This window comes from Leopardus geoffroyi, chromosome C3 (assembly GCF_018350155.1).
Source record: "Leopardus geoffroyi isolate Oge1 chromosome C3, O.geoffroyi_Oge1_pat1.0, whole genome shotgun sequence".
Lineage (NCBI taxonomy): Eukaryota > Metazoa > Chordata > Mammalia > Carnivora > Felidae > Leopardus > Leopardus geoffroyi.
The window spans coordinates 43,615,519-43,634,817 of NC_059338.1; the positions used below are offsets into that span (position 1 = coordinate 43,615,519).

The 19,299-nt window shown below is 40.2% G+C and overlaps 1 protein-coding gene across 2 annotated transcripts in view; it reads left to right on the top strand.

Moving 5' to 3' along the window:
• The window catches only part of RGSL1 (regulator of G protein signaling like 1), a 113,840-nt gene that overhangs the window by 12,279 nt on the left and 82,262 nt on the right, over positions 1-19,299 (top strand). Inside the window, exons 4-9 of one of the 2 annotated variants that reach the window (XM_045452597.1) lie at positions 702-831; positions 2,592-2,696; positions 3,695-3,856; positions 5,122-6,101; positions 16,417-16,479; positions 16,874-17,096. In XM_045452597.1, coding sequence (XP_045308553.1) covers positions 702-831; positions 2,592-2,696; positions 3,695-3,856; positions 5,122-6,101; positions 16,417-16,479; positions 16,874-17,096 — 1,663 coding nt within the window. The remainder of the gene's footprint in view (positions 1-701; positions 832-2,591; positions 2,697-3,694; positions 3,857-5,121; positions 6,102-16,416; positions 16,480-16,873; positions 17,097-19,299) is intronic. The other variant, XM_045452595.1, reaches the window with a different exon arrangement.

Genomic DNA, 19,299 nt, shown 5'->3' on the forward strand with positions numbered 1-19,299 from the left:
TCCTTCAGTGATCCAACCTATACTCTAAATGATGTTAAGTGTGATGTGAGTCTTTGTGTGTATGTTTTTTTAAAAATATTTATTTTTGAGAGAGAGAGAGCATGGGTGGGGGGAGAGCAGAGAGAGAGAGAGAGAGAGAGAGAGAGAGAGAGAGAGAGAGAGAATCCCAAGCAGGCTCCATGCTGTCAGCACAGAGCCTGATGTGGGGCTTGAACTCACTGTGAGATCATGACCTGAGCCAAAATCAAGAGTCAGATGCTCAACTGACTAAGCCACACATACACCCCTTTGTGTGTTTTTGTACATGTTGTACATTGATATGGGTAAGGAACTTGTAAGAAATTTTAAGTGTGCTTACAAAGAAGCAAATTGAATAGAGTTGACTTGACACCACAGACCAAAATTTCTTCTGCTTCTCTTCTACCTAGCAAGACTTAGATGTTTTCTTAAACAACTTGACCCAGGAGTAAGGAAACATTTTTGATGAAAGACCAAGCCTTTTCTCTCCTACCAATTCATTCACTCCTTTGGGAGCCTTGGCTCAAGCCTTCACTCCTCTTAGATACTATTTTTAATCAGCACACCTCCCCTGTGGGCCAGGTACTGCAGGTGTGAAGTTATTTATTGCCCCTTGCTAAGCTGCATTTCTTAGCATTTCAGTTCCATTTCTCTTTTCTGTTCCCATTTTGTTTGCACTCTAGATTGCAAAGTACAAAGGATTATTGACCTGGTTGGAAAAATACCGGTTACCTTTCTTCTGTAAAACCAACTTGTGTTTCCATTACATTCTCTGTCAAGAGCTCATCAGTTTCATTAAGTCCCCAGAAGGAGGTAAGCATGAGGGTGTGTGTGTGGAGAAATATGAGAAGCCAGGCTGTATAATGATCCTGTTCCTGTCAGTCCTATAGTAATTTACAAATACTGGCCACCTTTGTAGACTTAGATGTGAGGGTGGCCCAGCTTGTAATGCAGCAGTAGGTGAAAGCTTAGGCTGAAAAAATTGGTACCTAGAGCAATAAGCAGGAGTCAGATAGGTTGTATGTGCTATTTGTCTCACTGCAGCCAGAAGTGAGAGAGTTACTGGTGGACACAGAACATGGCAAAACTGCCTAAAATATATTCAGAATCAAACATAGCTTACCACCTTCATTAGTACCACCTGGTCTAAGCCACCACAATTTCTCACCTGGCTACTAAAATCATCTCTTAATTAGTCTCCTTGTTTCTGCTCTTGTTCTCCTGCTCACAGCGGCCAGAGAGAGCCTTTAAAACAAAACAAAACAAAAAAAAATTTTTTTTGAGACAGAGTGTGAGCAGGGGAGGGGCAGAGAGGAGGGAGAAAGGGTCCCAAGCAGGGCCCACTCTGTCAGTGCAGAACCCAAAGCGGGGCTCAAACTCATGAACTGTGAGGTCATGACCTGGGTTGAAACCAAGTGTTGGAAGCTTAACCGGCTGAGCCACCTAGGCACCCGGAGAGAGCCTTTTAAAACTTAATTCAGATCATGTAACTCCTCTATTGGCTGCTCCCTACCCCCACCAATGACTCCCATCTCAGTGTGAGATCTAATGCCCCTATATCTCTAGAACTTCAGGATCCTCAAGATGTGGGTCCATTACTTTTAGGACCTGATCTCCTCCTACTCCCTCCATTGCTTACTCCATTTCAGTTACACTTGGCCTGCTTGCAGTTCCTCAAAAATCCTGCCTTGACACATACTCATTTCAAGGCCTTGCACTGGCTATTTACTCTGCCTGGAATGCTTTGTCAATATACCCACATTGGCTCCCTCTCTCACCTCTTCAAATCTCTGTGCAAATCTCACCTCCTCAGAAGAGGCTACCCTGATGACCCTAATGCCACTCATCCAACTCTTGTCCTAACACTCCCAACCCCCTTTACTCTCTTTTACCTTTTCATTTTTTCCTGTAGTGCTTATAACCTTCAACCTTACTAGATAATGTACTCATTATGCTTATTGTTTATTATCTGTCTTCTTCACCAGAATGTAAGCTTCTTGTGGGCAAGGATTTCCTGTTTGCTAATGTATCCCAAACATCTAGAATGATACTAAGTAGTAGACATTTAACAAATATATTAATAATATATATTTGTTAAGAGAATTAATTAATAAAATTGCCATCTAGGGTTGAATCAATAATTTGACTCTCAATTCAACTAGCGAAAGGAAACTGTGTTCCACCTGGGGAAAGTTGAGATTCAGGAGACTTACATTGAGTAAAATATAACAAAATACCCAATATATTCATCTCCTTTCTTCAATGTATATATTGGGAAAATTGGATTGGGAAAATCACTGTCAGGTGGGGATTATAGAAGGCAAAGAGCCTTGGGTGGTGTTTTTGATCTGTGGATTATACTGTGCTTGTGGGTCCCTCATATGATGCGTGTCACTATAGGGTCTATTTCCTGCCTTCAGAAGTATTGCATACTCCTACCCCAACTCGTCTAAATGGCCACCATTTTTCCTCACTCACCCTGAGTGAATGGGGGTCTAGCTGTGTGCAAGGCTGAGAGAGGGGCTGGGAGAAGAGCTCATTCGCTCTCTCTTACCATGGACTTTTCCTGACAGCCAAGATGTTGAGATGGAAAAAAGCAGACCAGTGGCTACTCCAGAAGTGCATTGGTGGGGTCAGAGGGATGTGGCGCTTCTGTACCTACCTCAAAGGCAGTACAGGTAGGTTCTTGGAGTTGTTTCTGGAGTCCTTGCAAGTTCATAACAGCTTCCAGGATGCCCCAGAGCACTTATTGACAATAATGTATGCATATGGGAAATAAATGTTTTATACTATAGTTAGTGTAAAAGTCTTTGAAAATAGGTCCACAGTGTAGGTTAGGGCAAAAGTAAACAGAGTCCTTTTATTTTGTTCATTCATCCATCCATTCATCTATCTATTCACTTAACAATGTTGAGCACCACTGTGTGGAAGCCACTGTGAATAAGAGCCATAAATCTCCACTTCATAAAGCTATCACAATGGTGGGGAAACACACAAGGAACACATAAATAAACAAATCCCTATAGCAGAAGTGTTCACATGCACTGCTTTCTGTTCTGTTGAGTCCAGTGGTTGATGACTACTGGGAGGTGAGCAGCCAGCACTAGCTGACACTCCAGTTCAGCAGCATTAATTTTCATCCAAGGACAAGCCCTAGTTTAAGGGTGAAATCCTGGATTTCCAGGGAGCAGGTAGGGAAGAACTAGACAGGCTATCTTTTAGTATGTCACTCAGACTTTAACCCTGGCAAAGTTGTGACACAGGGAATGTAGTCTTTGGCATCTTTGGGTTCTATTATTCCCTCTTCTGGTCTTTCTGGGTCCGTGATATAGGAAATGTTCTTTTTTCTTCTCATCTTCATGTTTTGGATAAATTCAAGTGTCTCATGATCCATTCTCACAGTCTTTCAGTTTTCTCTAAAGTAACAGTTTTCCTCACAACGACAAAAGTCACACAAGGTCCCTATCCATTAAGTCCCTTCTCCCCATGCTCCATCTGCCCCCACATTACGACATCACTAGGGATGATGCCTGAAACCAAAGAAGTGACTAATGGTACTATTTGAGGCAATAGAGCAAGCTGGTGGTGGGGAATGGTATTAGCTGCTACACCCAGATGTAACCACAGAAGGGGCAACATCGGGGTGCAGCGCTGTGCTTGCCCTGTCTATCTGTAGGTGAAGAGCTGGTGGATTTCTGGATCCTTGCTGAGAAGATCTTGAGCATAGATGAGATGGACCTGGAAATGAGAGACCACTATCTGTCCCTCCTCCTTGTGCTGAAGGCTACCCATTTACAGGAGGGCTCAAGAGTAGTGACTCTCTGCAACATGAACATCAGTAAGAATTATAAAGCATATCTGAAGTGAAATCACTGGGGGATGTAACCAAAAAAATAAATCATTTTGTAGGCATCTACCCTCTCCATTTTCTGTGTATCAGGGATGTCATGGGAACCCTTAACAGGGAAGGGTTGCAAGAGTCCAGTTGTCCTTAGGCTGGTATGTGCTTCTTGCTGAGATATTACTCACCAGTGTAGGTTGGCTGGAAGGAGTGAAGATGAATTGGGACAGCATAATTAAACAGCTCCTGCATCTTCTGAGATGGCATGGCACCTCTTTTTTAAAAACTGAGATTCCTTAGAACAAACTAGAGCTCACAGGCAAAACACAGTGCATATAGCCTGTGGATTAAGAATGTTTTAGTATTTTTAAAGGACTAAAGAAGAAGACTGTGCAGCAGAGACTGCATATAACTCACAAAGCTGAGGTTTACACGTTTGCCAGCCTCTACTCTAGAACATCAGATTCATCAAAAATTATTTATTTATTGGGGCGCCTGGGTGGCGCAGTCGGTTAAGCGTCCGACTTCAGCCAGGTCACGATCTCGCGGTCCGTGAGTTCGAGCCCCGCGTCCGGCTCTGGGCTGATGGCTCAGAGCCTGGAGCCTGTTTCCGATTCTGTGTCTCCCTCTCTCTCTGCCCCTCCCCCGTTCATGCTCTGTCTCTCTCTGTCCCAAAAATAAATAAACGTTGAAAAAAAAAATTTAAAAAAAAATTATTTATTTATTAATTAAGGAGACATTCCTGACCCAAATATAAATATGTTCCAGAAGATCTGTGTTTTGAGATTGGTCACACTCCTCTATTGATAGAGATCACTGAGAATTTATTACATTAAAATCAGAGCTGGTAATGACACCTTCAAATTATCCAGTCTAAACCCTTTCCTCCAGGTAGATCTGACTCTGAAAAATCCCATTCATAGGTACATGCCTCCTATTCTTAAACATATTTTCTTGTTCATTTTGCTTTTCTTTACGGTAACATCCAATTGTCCAAAAAATAATTCAATGAATCCCATAGACTGTATTATTTATGTGGGAGAAAGGGAAGGTAATCAGAGAAAGGGGTCACCATTCCCTGAGAAAATCCCTAAAACGTGTTTACTATGTATTTGTCCTGTCCATACACCAGGGTTGCATGAAGAACAAATGAAATGCTATACATAACAACATTTGGAAAACTTCAAAAAACCTCTCCCAACATCATTATCATCACTACCACTAGATCATTTTCATCCTTTGTGTCTTTCTATTATTTCCAGAGTCCCTTCTGAACCTATCCATCTGGCATCCCAACCAATCAACCACCAGGAGGGAGATTTTGAGCCACATGCAAAAAGTGGCTCTGTTCAAACTTCAGAGCTATTGGCTCCCCAACTTTTATACCCATGCCAGGACGATTATGGCCAAAGTGGAATCATGCCAAGGTCTGCTGCAGGAATATGAGACTCGCCTATGCAGTGTTTGCTGTACTCACATAGGAGAACTCCCTCTAAACATGAGCATCAAGAAGTGCCACTACCCCCAGAAGCGGTACTCAAGCAAGACGACCAAGAGGAGGATGTGGCAGTTGACAGACCATGGCTCTACTCTGGAAATAGATACCAAACCAGAAACCAACATTACGCCCCTCCAGGAGATGTGTTCTCAAGTTAAGGACACATACAAATACAAATATACACAAATGCCCTCCTTGAAAGTGACGTCTTCAAAGGAGAGAATAATCAGTTCCCAGGAAAAGGATATTCTCTGTGCCGGGAAGTCTAACATGAAGAAGAAATCCAAGAGCCACCTCCACATGGAGGGCCTCTTTGAGACAACGTTCTCTACACACATGAGGACTGTCACCCCTAGCATCAATCACTGCCCCCAGATGACAATCAAGAAAGTCATCAAACAAAGCATTTCCTTAGGGTACACCCACTGGGCCTTGTGTGCTGATGACTGTGCAGGGCGTCCCTTCCGGCACTACCTGAAAAAGCAGAATTTGAAAGTGGAGATCCAACTCCTGGACCTCTGGCAGGACCTGCACCATTTCCTCAGTGTCCTGATAAGTAACAGGAAGACTGGGAATACTGTCTTTCAGCACATGCTGGGCAACAGAATTTGTGAACTCTACCTGAATGAACAGATTGGTCCATGCCTACCACTAAAATCCCAAACCATTGAAGGCCTGAAGGAGATGCTGCCTTCTGGGGATGTAAACCCCTGGATTCCCAGAGCCCAGAGGGAGATCTGCAAGGTAGGCCTTACCTGACAGAAATGGTTTAGTATCTGGAAGATTATGTCTGACTGAACAAAATTCCTATCTGGTCATCTATGCTGGTTAAGTTAATGATATAATTACTCACATCACTCTTCACATATTGAATAGCTGGTTGATCTCTTAGGAAAAAGCTATGCAAGTTCCCAAGAACAAGCCAAAAATCCTTTAAAAAATCTTGATATCATCCATGACTTACCTTTCTGTCTCATACCCACGTGTAGTCTATTGGTGAATCCTGTTGGCTCAATCTTAAAAATATATCTAGAATCTGGCATTCCTCCCCTTCTGTGTTACAACCACGCTTGCCCACGTCACATCCAGTGTCACTTGGATTACTACAGTGGCCTCCTAACCAATGCCTATGGATCTGTCCTGGGTCCTAAGCAGGCTCATTTCAACTGGCCATGGTGAATCTGCAGGAACATAAATTGTGTAATTTAACTGAAAATAAGTAAAAGGAAGTGAGTGAGGACCTTGAAAACAGATGGCTTTCTGTCTTCAGTAAAATCCAAAGTCCTTGCCAAAATGACAAGGCCTACATAATCTCTCCTCTACTTCCCCTCTCTAGCTTCATCTTCCACTGCCCCTGTGCTCATCACTCCGGCATTCCAGACACACTGTCAGCTCAATGGTGGTGCTCCCACTGTGTATAATGTGCAGATGTTCACGCAGATGAGCCCCCACTCCTTCAGCTGTTTGCTCAAGTCATCTCAGTGAGGCCTTCCTTACCCACTTCATATAAAATTTCACCCCATTCCCATTATACTTTTCTCCTTAGCACTTATTATTACCTTGATCCATCTATCTTACATACATACATACATACATACATACATACATATATACATTATTGTATGAGTGTCTGTATAATACACATATAATCCTTAAAATGTACATGTATGCATATATTATATACATAAACTTATTTTGCTTATTTTCTTTCTCCCTATGAGGGCAGAAATTTTTATCTGTTTCACTAGTACTGTCTTCCCAGCATCTAGAACAGTACCTTAGGGTATTGTATCCAGTGCTTGATAGTGTTGATAGCATTCATGCTCCACAGACATCTGTTGAACCAATAAGTTCCAGTTGGCAATGGCCCCTCTTTTGTCCTTGACCAGGACTATCTTTTCTAGTTGGAGACAACTAGTTTCTATGAGAATTCTGATTTTCATCCAGCTCTTCAACCATCCTCCAATTGTCCAATCAACCTTTGTGAAGTGCTGACAGCATGCCCACTGATATGTCCATTTCCTGACTTCTGACTCACTGATGTGGAGACACAGTCTAGGAAAGGTTTTTAGAGTCCTGGGTCTGTCACTGTTTGGCTATGTGTTATTGAACAAACTCCAAGTCTAAATCCTTCAATATCCCTAGGTCTCTTTGTCCTCATATATAAAATGAAAACTGGGGAAAAAATCATATTTTGTAATTGCATTTGTGGATTTAATAAGTTTATAGATACATTAAGGATACTATACTATAAAAGGACATAGGTAGAGAAGTGGATGTGAACTTGGAAAACAGAGCATAAGCTTAAAAATTGCCTTTGCTTTAACCAGAGAGGAGAGGATTGCGAGCAGGTGCTGAAGATGACGGGAGTAAGGAGTTCTACAGACACTGGGAAATATGTACTATTGGTCCCTTTATGTACTGCTTTTAGGATGGGACAGGAGAGTTTATCAAGTGATGAACAAACTGAATTCTAAAGGAAACTCTAATATATTCTAACAAAAATATATATAGAAAAAATATATAATAGTAGGTCAAATTTTAAAAGGTAATTATAGGTTTAGATATTGTTTTAGTATGTTTTTACTTTTTCCTATTTTTTTGCTGCACATCTGACTATTTCTTCTAATGGAAAGTGCCCTATTAAACATTGTTTGTTAAGATACCAATTAGATCACTTATTCACCAGTTTTTAGAGTCATAAATCTTTTAAGATGGAAGGGATTTTAATAGGGTACTCATTTCACACATGTTTATTATTCATATTTAACATATATATATTTAGAGCTTATCCATTGGTCAGTCACCTCATATTACATTATGTATTGCTATTATTCAATCACAGATCATAATTTTCTCAGGAATATACTTCACTCCTGTTTCCCAGGAACCCAGGAGATCTGATGAAATTACTAAAACTTGTATTCTTAGACTCACCTTTTGGCAGCATGACTGGGGCAGTTTGTAAAGACAATATTACATCATTTAAAAATTATTATTGGTGACCCATTCCCTGCAAAATAATGCCTAGACTGCTTAAGGCATTCGAGTGGGTAGTCCCATCCAATCTTCACTGCCTTATCCTTTGCCACTGCCCCACCCCTGTACTCTTTGAAGGATGCTACAGTTTAGTGATGCTGGAGTACTTACCATTTTCAAACATGTCCTTTCCAATCTCTGTGCCTTTGCTTAAGTTCTTCCAACTGCCTGGAATGCCCTTTACTCAACTTCCCTATGTTAAGTTCCTACTTATCCTGCAAAATGCAAATTCCTTTTTAAGTTTCTTTGCCTTTATGAAATCTTTCTGGATTTCCTGGACTCAAAAGAAAACAAAAAAAATGTTCCTGCCTCTCTGCTCCCAGAGAACTTTGTTCACACCTATATTGTAGCATGCTATCCTATGCTATTCATCATGCTAGAAGATTAGCTCCTTGGGAACAATGCTTGTAGCATATTGATCTGTATATTCTCAGTCATTTTCACAATGCCTGACAGATAGGAGACCCTCGGAAACTATTTGTCACATAAATTAATGAATGAAGGTGAGAGTACAGCCAAATAAACCTAGTTGAACACTGACTTATAGGTTTTTTGTTGTTACTGTTTTTTGTTTGTTTCTTTTAATTTAATGAAATATTCTGCACAGGTGGGTAGGGTCTTCAAACGGGAAATATGAGGAGAAGACACTTCAAAAGAAGATGTTTTGTTCTCAGGACCATTTGAGAATCAGATGAGATGGTAATTTATTTAGAAAAGAACAAGGAAATGTGAAGATTTCTTTTTTTCCAGTTTTTAAAAAATTTTTAAATTAATTTATTTTTTAATTTACATCCAAGTTAGTTAGCATATAGTACAACAATGATTTCCGGAGTAGGTTCATTAATGCCCATTACCCATTTAGTCCATCCCCCCTCCCACAACCCCTCCAGCAACCCTCTGTTTATTCTACATATTTAAGAGTCTCTTATGTTTTTCCCCCCTCCCTGTTTTTATATTAATTTTGCTTCCTTTTCTTATGTTCATCTGTTTTGTATCTTAAACTCCTCATGTATATACTTGTATACCACATCTTCCACATCCATTCATTCATCGATGGACATTTAGGCTCTTTCCATACTTTGGCTATTGCTCATAGCACTTCTATAAACATTGGGGTGCATGTGCCCCTTCAAAACAGCACACCTGTATCCCTTGAATAAATACCTAGTAGTGCAATTGCTGGGTCGTAGGGTAGTTCTATTTTTAATTTTTTGAGGAACCTCCATACTGTTTTCCAGAGTGGTCGGACCATTTTGCATTCCCATCAGCAGTGCAAAAGAGATCCTCTTTCTCCACATCCTTGCCAACATCTGTTGTGGCCTGATTTGTTAACGTTAGCCATTCTGGCAGGTGTGAGGTCGTATCTCATTGTGATTTTGATTTGTATTTCCCTGATGATGAGTGATGTTGAGCATTTTTTCATGTGTCGGTTGGCCATCTGGATGTCTTCTCTGGTGAAGTGTCTATTCATGTCTTTTGCCCATGTCTTCACTGGATTGTTTGTTTTTTGGGTATTGAGTTTGATAAGTTCTTTATAGATTGTGTATTCTAACCTTTTATCTGATATGTCATTTGCAAATATCTTCTCCCATTCTGTTGGTTGCCTTTAGTTTTTCTAATTGTTTCCTTCACTGTGCAGAAGCTTTTTATTTTGATGAGGTCCCAATAGTTCATTTTTGCTTTTGTTTCCCTTGCCTCTGGAGATGTGTTGGGTAAAAAGTTGCTGTGGCCAAGGTCAAAGAGGTTTTTGCCTACTTTCTCCTCGAGGATTTTGATGACTTCCTGTATTACATTTAGGTCTGTCATCCATTTTGACTTTACTTTTGTGTATAAGAAAGTGGTCCAGATTCATTTTTCTGCATGTCACTGTCCAATTTTCCCAGCACCACTTGCTGAACAGACTGTCTTTATTCCATTGGATATTCTTTCCTGCTTTGTCGAAAATTAGTTGACCATACGTTTGTGGGTCCATTTCTGGGCTCTCTATTCTGTTCCATTGATCTGAGTGTCTGTTTTTGTGCCAGTACCATACTGTCTTGATGATTACAGCTTTGTAATACAGCTTGAAGTCTGGGATCTCCAGCTTTGGTTTTATCTCCAGCTTTGGTTTTCTTTTTATTTTTCAAGATTGCTTTGGCTGTTTGGGGTCTCTTCTGATTCCATACAAATTTTAGGATTGTTTGTTCTAGTTCTGTGAAGAATGCTGCTGTTATTTTGATAGAGATTGCATTGACTATGTAGATTGCTTTGGGTAATAGTAACATTTTAACAATATTTGTTCTTCCTATCCAGGAGCATGGAATAGTTTTCCATTTTTTGTGTGTCTTCTTCAATTTGTTTCATAAGCTTTCTATAGTTTTCAGTGTATATATTTTTCACGTCTTTGGTTAGATTTATTCCTAGGTATTTTATGGTTTTGGTGCAATTGTAAATGGGATCCATTGCTTGAATTCTCTTTCTGTTGCTTCATTATTGGTGTATGAGAATGCAACCTATTTCTGTGCATTGGTTTTATATCCTGAAACTTTGCTGAATTCATGGATCAGTTCTAGCAGTTTTTTGGTGGAATCTTGTGGGTTTTCCATATAGAGCATCATGTCATCTGTGAAAAGTGAAACGTTGACCTCCTCCTGGCCAATTTGGATGCCTTTTATTTCTTTGTGTTGTCTGATTGCTGAGACTAAGACTTCCAATATTATGTTGAATAACAGTGGTGAGATTGGACATCCCCGTCTTGTTCCTGACCTTAGGGTGAAAAATCTCATTTTTTCCCCATTGAGGATGATATTAGTGTTGGGTCTTTCATACATGGCTTTTATGATCTTGAGGTATGATCCTTCTATCCCTACTTTCTTAAGGGTTTTTATCAAGAAAGGATGCTGTATTTTGTCAAATACTTTCTCTATATCTATTGAGAGGATCATATGGTTCTTGTCCTTTCTTTTATTGATGTGATGTCTCACATTGATTGTTTTGCGAATATGAACCAGCCTTGCATCCCAGGTATAAATCCCACTTGGTCGTGGTGAATAATTTTTTTAAGGAATTGTTGGATCTGGTTGGCTAATATCTTGTTGAGGATTTTTGCATCCATGTTCATGAGGAAAACTGGTCTATAGCTCCCCTTTTTTAGTGAGGTCTTTGCCTGGTTTTGGAATCAAGGTAATAATGCTGGCTTCATAGAGTTTGGAAGTTTTCCTTCCATTTGTACTTTTTGGAACAGCTTCGAGAGAGTAGGTGTTAACTCTTTTTTAGATGTTGGTAGAATTCCCCCGGAAAGCCATCTGGCCCTGGACTCTTGCTTTTTGGGAAATGTTTGATTACAAATTCGATTTCTTTACTGGTTATTGGTCCATTCACATTTTCTATTTCTTCCTGTTTCAGTTTTGGTAGTTTATATGTTTCTAGGAATTTGTCCATTTCTTCCACATTGCCCATTTTATTGGCACATAATTGCTTATAATATTCTATTATTGTTTTTATTTCTGCTGTTTTGGTTGTGATTTCTCCTCTTTCATTGATCTTAGCCAAAAGGCCAAGAAGCAATCTTCTCTTTCATTCTTGATTTTATTTATTTGGGTTCTTTCCTTTTTCTTTTTGATCAAACTGGCTAGGGGTTTATCAATTTTGTTAATTCTTTCAAAGAACCAGCTTTTGGTTTCATTAATCTGTTCTACTGGTTTTTTGTTTGTTTGTTTGTTTTGGTTTTGATAGCATTGGTTTCTGCTCTAATCTTTATTATTTCCTGTCTTCTGCTGGTTTTGGGTTTTATTTGCTGTTCTTTTTCCAGCTCTGTAAGGTATAAGTTTAGGTTGTGTATCTGAGACCTTTCTTCCTTCTTTATGAAGTCTTGGATTGCTATATATTTCCCTCTTATGGCTGCCTTTGCTGCGTTCCAGAAATTTTGGGCTGTGGTGTTAACATTTTCATTGGCTTCCATGTACTTTTTGATTTCCTCTTTAACTTCTTGGCTAGCCCATTCATTGTTTAGTAGGATGGTCTTTACTCTCCAAGTATTTGTTATGTTTCCACATTTTTTCTTGTGGTTGATTTCAAGTTTCATAGCATTGTGGTCTGAAGATATGCATGGTATGATCCCAATCTTTTTTGTACCTGCTGAGGGCTGATCTGTATCCCAGTATGTAATCTATTCTGGAGAACGTTCCATGTGCACTGGAGAAGAATGTGTATTCTGCTGCTCTAGGATGAAATGTTCTTAATATATCTGTCAAGTCCATATGGTCCAGTGTGTCATTCAAAGACATTGTTTCCTTCTTGATTTTCTGTTTAGATGATCTGTCCATTGCGGTAAGTGGGGTGTTGAAGTCTACTATTATGGTATTATTATCAATGAGTTTCTTTATGTTTGTGATTAATTGATTTATATATTTGGGTGCTCTCACATTTGGACCATAAATGTTTACAATGGTTAGGTCTTGGTCTAAAATTATGATGTAATGCCTCTTGTTATTCATGTAATTCAATGTAATTCATCTCTTGTTACAGTCTTTATTTTAAGGTCTAGATTGTATAAGTATGGATACTCTGGCTTTCTTTTGTTGACCATTAGCATGATAGATGGTTCTCCATGCCCTTACTTTCAATCTGAAGGTGTCTTTAGTTGTAAAGTGGGTCTCTTGTAAACAGCATATAGATGGATCTTGTTTTCTTATCCATTCTGTTACCCTATGTCTTTTGATTGGAGCACTTAGTCCACTGACGTTTAGAATGGGTACTGAAAGATATGAGTTTATTGCCATATGTTGCCTGTAGAGTTGGAGTTTCTGGTGGTGTTCTCTGGTCCTTTCTAGTCTTTGTTGCTTTTTTTTTTTGTTTGTTTTGCTTTGTTTTGTTTTTTCATCTTTTCTCCCTTCAGAGAGTCCCCCTTAAAGTTTCTTGCAGGGCTGGTTTAGTGGTCACAAACTCCTTTCATTTTTGTTTGGGAAAATTTTAATCTCTCCTATTTTGAATGACAGCCTTGATGGATAAAGAATTCTTGGCTGCATATTTTTCTGGTTCAGCACATTGAATATATCCTGCCACTCCTTTCTGACCTGCCAGGTTTCTGTGGATAGGTCTGCTGCAAACCTGATCTGTCTTCCCTTGTAGGTTAAGGACTTTTTTCCCTTGCTGCTTTCACGACTCTTTCCTTGCTTGAGTATTTTGTGAATCTGACTATGATATGCCTTGTTGATGGTCAGGTTTTTTTTTTTTGTTGTTTTAATCTAATGGGTGTCCTCTCTGCTTCCTGAATTTTGATGTCTGTGTCTTTCCCCAGGTTAGGAAAGTTTCCACTCTGATTTGCTCACATAACTCTTCTACCCCTTTTTCTCTCTCTTCATCTCCTGGGATCCCTATGATTCTGATGTTGTTCCTTTTTAATGAGTCACTGATTTCTCTAATTCTTAAATCGTGCTTTTTTGCCTGAGTCTCCCTTTTTTTTCTGCTTCATTATTCTCCATAAATTTGTCCTTTATATTGCTGATTCGCTGCCCTGCCACATCCATCCTTGTTGCCATGGCATTCATTCGAGATTGCAGCTCAGTTATAGCATTTTGTACTTCATCCTGACTAGCTTTTACTTCTTTTATCTCACAGAAAGAGATTCTAATATGTTTTCAAACCCAGCTAATATTCTTATTATCGTGATTCTAAATTCTGGTTCAGACATCTTGCTTGTATCTGTGTCGATTAAGTCCCTGGCTGTCATTTCTTCCTGCTTTTTCTTTTGGGGTGAATTCCTTCATTTCATCATTTTGAAGGAAGAAAAGGAAATAATAAGTTAAAAAATTAAAATTAAAATATTAAAAACAACACACAAAAAATCAAATAAACGATGCTATCCTAGATGTGTTTTGGTCTGGTTGTTAAAAGGAGTTTTATAGAGATGAAAAAAAAGGGAAAATTAGAAAAGATAAAGAAAAAGAAAAAAAAAAAAGAAATGAGAAAAAGAAAGAAAAAAAAAGAAAAAAGACAATGTTTGAAAATTTGAAAAAAAAGAAATGAAGAAAAAGGGACAACATTTGAAAATTTGAAAAAATGAATACAATGAAATAGAATAAAATGAAATGGTGGAAGTAAAATATAATTTGAAAAATTTACAAAAAAATATATAGCAGAAAAAAATTAAAGAAAAATATTTTTATTTTATTTTATTTTTTTTAAGTTTTATTTTTGAGACAGGGAGAGACAGAGCATGAGCAGGGGAGGGTCAGAGAGAGGGAGACACAGAATCCGAAACAGGCTCCAGGCTCTGAGCTGTCAGCACAGAGCCTGATGCGGGGCTCGAACTCACAGACTGCGAGATCATGACCTCAGCTGAAGTCGGCTGCTTAACTGACTGAGCCACCCAGGCGCTCCAAGAAAAATATTTTTAATAAAAATTGAAAATATAAATATTTTTTTCTTTTTCCATATTCAAGAATAAGAAAGGAAAAGAAAAAGAAAAAAAATTGAATAGACAGACCAGCAAACAGACTGAAATACAATTCAAATTACATGAGTTTCCCCTAGAAGTCAAAGTACAAAGCACTTTATAGTCCATAAACTAAGCAGGCAGAGAAACTTGTGGTGTTCCTGAATAGTGAGGTTGGCCCAGTTGGGCAGGGCTTAGTGTAACATCTCCATTCTCCACTAGATGGTGCTGATTAGCTTACTGGGTGGATTGCTGTGGCACTTGTAGGTATGTATGTGCATTCGCGGGAGGGGTGAAAATGGTGTCACCCAGTTACCCAGTCTCATGTATCGGAACTCTGTTCTCCTTGATCAGCAATCGCACACCTGTCCTTTGTCTCTGGCTTCCATCTGGCTTTACACTGTCCGTGACAAAGCCATCAGGTTGCCAGGTGACCCCTCCCTCCTGAGTTTTATCTCAGATGTGGCTGTGTTTCCCAACCCATTACTTCTGTGGGACTGAGGCTTTGACCCACTCAGACCTTCTGGGGGAGGGTCTCACTGAGCAATGGCTGGGTGCCCGCCTACCCCCAGGAATGTTCATGGGACCATGCTGCTGCCAATTCCCAGAGACTGTGGCTAGGTGCCAGCCACCCCAGAAAAATTCACGTGATCATGTAGCAGCAACAGTTCAGAGATATGGTAAATTACAACACACATCTGGCACCAGGCTTCACCCTTAACATCCTTGTTTCAGCACCATCGAACGTGGCTGTTCTCCAGGGTCCACTGGGATCTTTCCTTGTGGGGTGGCCGCAGCGCCTCTACCAAATGTCCTCCCAGCAGGGGAACCGCCTCTCCCCATTTGGCCCAAGGACCCCTTGGACCTTGCTTTTTGCTCCTGGGGATTCACCCTTCCCTCCAGAGCACTGCCAGGTATAGAGCTGTGGCATTTCAGACTCTGCTCTCCCCCTGTTTATAGAGTCTTAATGGAATTTAAACCCTCTCCTTCCTCTTTTCTCCCTTTTTTGTTTAGTCCCTGTAGCTGTTTCCACTTTTCCACTTTCTCTTCAGCTGCTTTTGGCGCGGGGTGGGGGGTGCTTTTCCTGTATTCCCTTCCCCCATCTTCATCCTCTCTCCACAAGCAAAAACAGCTCCCTGCCCTCTGTGGCTTCTCTCTTTCCCAGTTCACCTCTCCATGCCACGTACCTGCTGAGTTCTGGGGTTCAGGTTTGTGCAGATTGTTGTGTTAATCCTCAAGTATGTTTTCTAGGTGTACAGGATGGTTTAGTGTTGATCTGGCTATATTTCATGGACAAGAGATGCAAAAAAAAAAAAGAAAGCTTCCAAGCTGTTCCACCATCTTTCCCCTCCAAATTATATCTTTTCTTAAGTAAATATCAAGTACCATTTTTTGAGATTCAGAGAAAGACTGCACAAGCTGCCATATTCAGAGAGATAAAGGTTGCCTTCTGGTTGGTCATGGCTAATGTTTACTGTTAGATTATATCTCCATATTAGAGAATCCAGAATCTGTAGCCTGCTCTTCTCCCACATGAACACTAGCATGAGAGATGCAGCAAGCTGTGCATCACCTCATCATGTTGTTGTCCTGTTTGGATTTCAGATGCTCAGTCCCCGGTATGATGAATTCCTGGATGAAGAGGACTACTGGTTTCTCATTTTTACAGTAGGAGGGACTTTGAGTTGGGGAGGAATCAAGAGGTTCTAGGAAGAAAAAAGAACCACTTCTCTCTTAAAAGCCTTACTTGTCGAAGTAAAGGAAACTTTTATTTCTCCCAGAGGCAACTGGGAGTTGACATGGTCTCTCAAGGAAAAAGACTCAAGTGCAATAGCTGACTTTGAACAAGTCACATTCGTATAGAATTTCTCCCTTGTATAAATGGGTTTCATTAGAAGAGGGTAGGGGCTGCCGTGTAAAGGAGCAATGGTTCTTAACAAAATGAAAGCAATCAGCATAAGTTTACCTGACAAGGAAGCACAGGAGGACTGGGCTATTACAAATCTTGCTTCTGGTCTAGTTCCTATAGCAAATGCTATCTGCCCCCATTCCCTTCTCTTAGACTCAGACCAAGTTCATCAGAGACAAATGGCATAAAAAAGGATCTATAAGCAAAGAAGAGAACATTCTTCTTTATAAGAGGTGTGAGGAATCCCTGGAGCTAAGCCAGGGTCTGGCTAACATGGAGAAAATGGATTCTCTGCAGTGGCAAAAGATAGCTACTGAGAACCTGAGACAAGGCGGATCTCTCCAGGTAGAACTAAAGTCTCCAGTGCTTCAAGCAGGTAAGGGCAGTCATCATAATTTTTTTTTTTGCTCTAACATATAGAAAACTTCAAAATATTGATATTTAACATTTAGTGATTATTTCCTGCACATCAGTACTGTGCAATGCAAAGATTATCCCATTTGATATTCAAATAACCTGTGAGGTAAATACTGAGTAACTGAGGCACAGAGAAGATAAGTGACTTTCCCAAGGTCACACAGTAAGTGGCAGAGCCAGGATCTTACTGACTGACTGGCCTCTACTAACCCTGAAGGGACCCAGAGCACTCAAGTTTGGCGAGTCAGCAAAGCATCACCTCAGTTATAAAATACCTCATTTTTTTTTACATCTGATAAGCATGTTCCACCTTACCACACCTCCTTCAGAGTCATGTCCAAGAAATTCTGTGAATATATTTTTAATAGCTACTCCCCTCTCCTAACATCACACAGCAGCCCACTCAGGCAGTGAAGAGGAGTGGTTAGGAGCACAAGTCTCCACTGTCCCAGAGGTCTGGGTTATATCCTAACTCTGCTAGTGACTGTAAACTTTAGCAATATATTTAACCTCTCTTTAATCCCGTTTTCTTGTCTTTAAAATGGGACTAATAGTAATAGGTTTGTTGTGAAGATGACCCAATGTCATCTATGAAAGCTACTACCACAATGGTTGGCAATAGTAAAAGTCCAATAATGTTAGCCATTAATATCAAAGTTGAACAAACTGCTTTAATTATCTATGCTGAGGCCATCAGGATTCTGCAGTATTTCTCAAACTTCGATCTGCAATAAATACATTTGACTTCAGGGAACATATACTTGCATATATGTGCGTGCATATATGTGGAAAATACTTTCTCAAAGCAATACTTACCCTTATTATATAAGATGATATACTCTAATATACTATATTAGAATATTTTTTCTATTTAGTTTTGTAAAACCTGGTGATGACAATTTTTTGACATGGTGTTGATTCATGACCTACACTTTTTTTAGAGAGAGAGAGTAGGGGAGGGGGAAGAGAGGAAGAGAGAAGAGAGAGAGAGAGAGAGAGAGAGAGAGAGAGAGAGAGAGACTTCAGCAGTCTCCATGCTTACCAAGGAGCCTGACGCAGGGCTCAATCCCAAGATCCTGGGATCATGACCTGAGACCTAAGCTGAAATCAAGAGTCAGACGCTGAACCCACTGGGCCTCCCAGGCGCCACATGACCTACACTTTTCAAAACACAGCAGGGTGGCTGGTGATGTGGGCAGCAAACAATTGCACAAAGGGTAGAACAATAAGCAGGACAGAGTTTATTTACTCTCCAAGGGAGAGGGGCCACACATCAAGACAGATGTCAGCCCTGAGCTTCTGTTGGGCTGGGCCTTTTAAAGGTTTTGAAGGATGTGAAAGGGTTTCAGCTGCACCCGTGGTGGGCTTGTGGGAAGGGGGTCAACTCTTAGGGAGAGCAGGATGTGGCAGGCTTTTTGAGGGGCTTCATCTGGGACTTGTGCGGGATGTGGGTTGTGGTCCTGCTAGAGAAGAATATTTTGTAGGTGGGGTCTACTTCCTGAGAATGGAGGGCACCATGACCTAGAAAAACAAACAGTTAGAGCCAAGTACAAACACCTGTGAGTTTTGTCTGTAAGCCTGGCTTTGGGGGTGGGTGTGGGGGACTTTGAATAGATTCTTTTCAGTAATAGTAAGCAAAAACTTTGGAAATTCAATTCCATAATTCCCTTGCTCTGTGAGCCTGGACAAGTTACTTATCTCTTTGAGACTCATTTCGCCAACTAAGGAGTGGAGATAATGGCCCCTATTTGGTAGGATTGTTGAGGGGATTGAAGGCAATGCTTTTACACAGCGAGCAAGCATTCAATAAGTAGTAATTGTTAGATTACACTAAAAAATGTAATATTCAACTCTTATAAAACTTTGATGTGCACTCCATATACAAAATTCTTGCCTCTCAGAGCCATGTTTGGACATGAATTATTTAAATCTAGCATGAACAAGCCCTCTATTTCATATCATAGTTTTACCTTCTCTCTAAATCCTGAACATTCCAGAATGTATCTCAGAAATCAAGAGAAAAGTGGAAGAAAGGATGGCTGATAAATATCACTATACACATAGTGAGCAATAGGCATTCCTTTGGTGGTCTTGGAGTGCCAGGGATGGCTAAGAAGAGTGAGAAGTACTCTCCATGGTGATTCCTCTTCCCTCTCCCCCAG